General features: G+C 39.4%; 1 protein-coding gene across 3 annotated transcripts in view; it reads right to left on the bottom strand.

Moving 5' to 3' along the window:
- Positions 1-1,930: 1,930 nt before the first annotated feature.
- Positions 1,931-6,000, bottom strand: part of SYTL3 (synaptotagmin like 3) — a 117,598-nt gene continuing 113,528 nt past the window's right edge. For all 3 annotated transcript variants that reach the window (XM_074187943.1, XM_074187944.1, XM_074187945.1), the window contains one exon: positions 1,931-4,432. In XM_074187943.1, coding sequence (XP_074044044.1) covers positions 4,364-4,432 — 69 coding nt within the window. In that variant the 3' untranslated portion in view covers positions 1,931-4,363. The remainder of the gene's footprint in view (positions 4,433-6,000) is intronic.

Here is a 6,000-nt window from a genome sequence, read left to right as displayed (position 1 = left end):
GAGTTGGATGAATAGTTTCATGAGCTCAGGTGACTAGAAGCCTTGATTAAAAATGAGGGCAGAATTGCAAAAGTTAGGAAATAGGTTGATGTTCTGCCAAATGGGCAACATCCTATCCTTCCCCCTCAACTTCTAAGAATGCCTCTGGAATGCTTGGTTCATGAGTCTATTCCATGGACCCCACATCTAAGCCATCAATTAATAAACCTCAAATGCATTTATAAGCAAGGGAGAATGAGACAGACAATAACAATAGGCAAGTCAGTGTAAGGGGACCGTGAGAAAAAGGATTTAAAGGGGGAAGAATGTCGAAAAGTGGGCTCTTTGCCCACCTATCCCTTTCCTCCTTTTAGAGGATTTCTGACTTGCCCTACTCCCTTTCCCGCAGCAGAATTTCACTACTCAAATAGTGACGGGAATTAGAACTGGAAACATTATGATAGTCAGAACTAGGTGAAGCCCTAGCTCTAATTATCACTAGCCAGGATGGAGGAACAATTGGGATGCTAGGGTGCAGTCATGGTTTCAGTCATGCCAAAAAAAAGGAGAATTCTACCCTAACCCTGATTCTGTACTTTAACCAACTCCTACTATGAACTATGTTTTCAGTCCTAACAAAGGTACCATTGGAGCACTGGAGTGGTTCTGGGGCTTCAATCAGAAAAGGGAAGAGTCTGTCCCTGACCCTGCCTCTTCTCTCTAGTCATCTCCGGCTATGAGCTGCCTTCCTACTACTGTACCCTCCAAAATGGTCCTGCAAAGGCCATACTCACCCAAGGAGCTCGGCCTCTCAGCTTCGATCTCCTTGGGACAATGTTTCTGCCCTGTTTATTTCTATCCTCTATCTGCGTTTCCATCTCTTACACTGGAAAACTGTAATCCAATCAACAGAACCATGGTTTTTAGAAAAGGGCTTTCAATAAAGTATCCACATGGTCTACTCGCCATCCCTTGACTTCCCAAACCAAAGAACCTTTCCCTACTCTTCCATATATATTGTCTCCCACTTTGGTGGGAGCATATAAGTTTGGCAGATATGCTTCCTAGCAGCATAGGCCAGTAGAACAAAAGGGGAAGCATTGATTGGGATGTTGGGTCAACACAGAGAAGAAACTCAACTGAGACAAGAAGGATGCCCTCTGCCTCCCAGGGAGGAAGTACCCCACCTTGGGGCAAAGCCCTATTTGTCTAGTATTTGTTAAGACTCTATTTTCAATTTCCTTTAAGCAAATCCCATTAGACTCCTGGCAGTTTTGTAATCTTATAGAGTTAGAAGTGTGTGAGTCTTTTCTCTTTGCTGGGAGGGGAAACAAACCTGAATCCCAGCTCTAGAATCCTGTTTATTGGTAAAAGTCAATTTCTTTCTGATGGTCAGTAATGGGGATATTCATTCCTTCAGACAGTGATTTCTTCAGGAAACTGTAGAACCTGCCTCAGAATTGGGACCCATGCCAGGACCACTTTCTTTACTGGCGAGTTCCACACTAGGCCTCCATTTTGGAGGGAGGTCAAGGCTGGTCAACCTTCATTCCCCTCCTGGCTGTGCTACTTCTGACTTTCTAGACTTTAAAACTACATTCAACTTTCATTCCTCCAATAAACTTCCTTTTGTGTGTTGCCTTCTGCCATTAGAATGAAGATTCCTTGAGGTCAGGAACCATCTTTCATTTGACTAGTATTTGTATTTCCAGAACTCAGCACAGTAAGTGATTAATAAATACTAGTCACCTTGGCCTTGCTTATTAAGTGTCTACTATAAACAAGGAATTGTGCTGGGCTGGAAGCACAAATTTAGAAATAACTTCTCTCAAGGAATAAGTTTATAATATAGTAAAAATGCTGAGATATGTACAAAAACAATATAGATCATTGATGAGTTAGAAGAGGTATTTAAAATCATCAAATGAGGAAGAAAGAACTTTGGGGGGAGGCATTCAAAAGAGACTTCATAGTTGACATGATAGACTTTTATTATGAACATAACACCAAATAAAATGGGTATTTCCAAACACACAGTAGAACAGAAAAGTGGATTATACATAAAACTGCATATTTTTATTCAACAGAGCTTGCTTTTCTTTAAATATATAAAACAAGTGAAATCTGGCTTTCAAAGTTGTTCTGTTCAATTGTGCTTTTTTTCTGGCCTTCCATACTCTTCTCTAATTTTTTTTAGATACCTCAATAGTCCCCTTTTTTTCCTTCCTTTTTTCATTTTTCTTCCCTCTTCTCTTCCCTTTTCCCTTTTCCTTTCCTTCTTTTTCTCTATCTTTTTGTTTCCTTTTTTTCTTTCACTATCCCATTTCTGGAAAAATAAAAAATCAGTATAACAAATACACAAACAAACAAATTCTTGCATTGGCTGGATCCCAAAATATGTCTCATTCTCCATTTGGAATTTGTCATCTCTCTGTCAAGTAATGGATTAGTGTGCTGCATCATTAGTCTTCTAAACTCATAGTCAGTCAATAAATTAATCAGAAGTCTCAAGTCTTTCCAAACTAATTTTCTTTACAATAAAACTAGAACTTTTTGATGAGCTGGAGGGTAAAACTCTCCAGGCTTTTGAGATATGCTTTTTTATCTGACATGGCAATAAGAGAGACTTGGTACATTAAAATACATACATAATTTATATTGTACTTTTTTGAGTGCTTGAGAAATATTGATTGATTGCCTGAATTATTCACATTGGGTATTTTTTGTTTGTTTGGTTTTGCAACATAATAGGGCTAAGTGACTTGCCCAAGGTAACATACCTAGGCAATTAAGTGTCACATTTGAACTCAGGTCCTCCTGACTCCAAGGCCTGTGCTTTATCCACTGTGTCAACTAGCTGCCCTGAGTATTTACTTTTTGAAAGAGTAATGTAAGCCATGTCTATGGCTGACATTGCTTGGCTGCCCTAAGATGATTCTCCTGGCCCAGTGCTACAAAGAGAAAATCTACCTTGAAAATTGCCATTTGACTATTGACCCAGGGCCAGTAAATTTCTGGGTAAGGAGAATGCCAAGTTGATCTTTGTTTAGATGGAGGGTAGAACTCCTTCCCTATCCCACCAAAAAAAAAGGTTAAATCTTGATCAATCAAAACATAATATTGTCTGTTAATTAACCAGTTCTCTAGTTTCTCCTCTAACCACCTAATATCTGTCATTCTATAGCTATGTAGAAGCTCTGGGAGAGAGAAGGAAGAGTCAAAGATGAAGCTCAAATCAAAACAGTGATGGTAACATACTTCCACTGCTGAGGGAATTGTTGGTGAATAGAAGAGATCGATACTGGTGGCCAGAGAAAGACTGGGATTAGCCACAGGTTCTGTTATTCATGAAGCGTGTCCCCAAATCTTCCCTCTAGGCTCATGACCTGGACTGGAAAGCAGAACAGCTGTACATTAGGGGTTGGGCTGGGAAACAGTTGCTAGCATTTCGGTGGTGGTGGAGGTCATGTATTTAGTACCAGTAGGACATTCTTTTGTTGCTAATCGTCCATATGGCATGGTGGTAGAAACTGCTGACCCTAGGGGTGTGAAATTCTCACTGACTGAGTCAGTATGGAGAACAAGACTCTGAATCATGTTAAGATGAACTTTAATAAGAAAATGATGTAATGTGTGTCATTGATTAAAAAAATTATAAATATAAGATGGGGAAAACATGGCCAGATAATAGTTATCAGGAAAAGATTGGGGAGGGGTTCGGATGGAACTTGGTAGTCTACAAGATCAATAAGCATCAGCTGTATGATACTGCAACTAAAAAAAAAAAGAATTCAATTATGTGTCCTCTTCCCTGTTCAGTCTATACTGAGAACATTGGGTTCAGATGGGGATCATATATTTTAAGAACATTGACAGGCACATCCAGGAAAGGGTAACCAGAATAATGAAAGGCTACAAGATCATATCATATGGTTGGTTGCTGTCCTGTTCTCAGAGAGGATCAAAATGGCATTACTATGTTAAGAGTCAAGTTACAGTATGTTCAACTGTGGCAGATCAGACTAATATGAGCTCAAAATGTCCTACAACAGGTTGGGCACAAATAGGTCATTTGAACATTTGGAGTGAATTCTCTAATTTTTTGAATTTTTTGAGATCATATCAATTGAAGGAACTAGAGATGTTTAATTTGAAGAGAAGGCTGGGGGAAACACTGCCCTACTTGACCTCAGAGAGTAGAATTATAAATATTGGACAAAAGGTGCAGAAAGCCCTATTTAGGCTTGATGTTAAGAAAAAAAATTCCAGCAAACTGAACAATGTCAAAGTGGAAATGGATTGGAACGACTCCCCAATCTCCAGAGCACTCCAAGAAAGACTGGTCAAGCATTTGCAGGGTTTGGGTGTTGGAGAGCACGTTTCTTCAGGTACAGGTTAGATTGGAAGGCTTCCGAGTTCTCTTCCAACTCTGAAATTCTGGGATTCTGCTATTCTGTGAAGGAAAGGAAGAAAAAAATACACAGTATGAATCAGAATCAGTCCTGGGGATTAAAGGTGTGCCCCAGATTTATGGAGTCCAGGAGCAAGAAAAGGAAGGAGTGGCTAGGAATTGGAGCCATGAAGCCTTGGCCCTAAGCCTTACCCTGAAGGAGTGCAGGGAGACTCAAGGATAGCAGATGGGGTCACATCTCATCTATACCCAGAGACACTGTCTTTTATCCTAATGGCTTCCTAAGAGGTGATACTTGTTTGGATGAGCCAGGGTGAGAGAGTCTAGTCAGTTTTTATATAGTAAAGTGGCACATTTCTGATCTCTGTCTAGTTTCTCTTTAGGAAGAGTATAAAGGGTGAAACAACAATCTAAAAACAGTGTATGTAGGTAAAAGCAGTAATGTAGATGTGCTTGTCAGGGCAGATTACACTGTGTCCTTCATCTCCTCATTCTCACCCAGCAACTTCTTTTCTTATCAGTGGAAACTTCCTCCAGGATACAGGTTAGTAATCTGTCTGCAATTTAGAATCTTAAAGGAGTTGCCTAGATGTCCTGAGGGTTTAGGTGACTTATCTATAGTCACACAATTAATTTGTATCAGAGGCACGGCTTAAACACACATCTTTCTGCCATTTTTGATTGTGTCTTTTGACTTCTCCCAAGGTCTTCCTCTTCAAAATTTCAATAATTGAGGGTTGGGTGTCTGTTCAAGTTTAAAATATAAATAAAGGAAAAAGATATGTTGGGAACTGACCCTCTTTTGCCAAATAAGAAGCATCCCCATCTGTCCCTCTCAGCTAAGAATATTCCTTGTTGCTTCAGTCCATGAACCTACTCTAGGGCCCACATCTCTGAGTTCAGGCCTCTTTTATTCTGGAAGGCATGAAACAACTTGCTCAGTGATATATATATACATATATATATATATATATATATATATATATATATATATATGTTTCATTTCTAAAGAAGTCTTCCTCTATACTAATGGAGTTGTCTGGTGGGTCAGCCTGGGAAAAAGTCTATATCCTCTTACACTAATAATCTGAAGAGTTTCTTCCCTGATAACCTTCCTAACTGATCTGAATTGTGCAAGTTTCTCTTTGCATGAAAAAAACATTCCTTTATCTCTGCCCTTTATGAGCTATGAGCAATGTATTTGCTCACTTTGATGACTCTTCTTTCCCTTGCCAGGTCTTTGTGAGTTTAGCCTGTGTTTAATTGGCTCTCCTAGCACCCCTTTCTGAGAAAATACCACGGAAATGTTAGAAGATCCTGGCTTAAAGGACTTGATGAATTTGACTCTCTTTGAAGTGGTGGTGGTGGGGGGTCACTATTTGAGATCAGAAGCAGGAGCCTCTCATCTTTATCCTTTCTTTTATTTGAGTATTAATGTTTACCTATGTTCTAACCGGTGGATAATCTAATTAAACACAATTGACTCTGAAATGACTTGACTGTGATAGCCAGACATTTGCCACCTGTTAAGTATCAGCAATTTCATTTTTGGTTGATATTCTTTGAAATTCACCATCTTGGAACTTGGAGTCAAGAAAATATCAATTCAA

Source organism: Macrotis lagotis, chromosome 5 (genome assembly GCF_037893015.1).
Source record: "Macrotis lagotis isolate mMagLag1 chromosome 5, bilby.v1.9.chrom.fasta, whole genome shotgun sequence".
NCBI lineage: Eukaryota > Metazoa > Chordata > Mammalia > Peramelemorphia > Peramelidae > Macrotis > Macrotis lagotis.
Note: the sequence above shows the minus strand (reverse complement) of the source record. Positions and strands in the feature narration are given on the sequence as shown.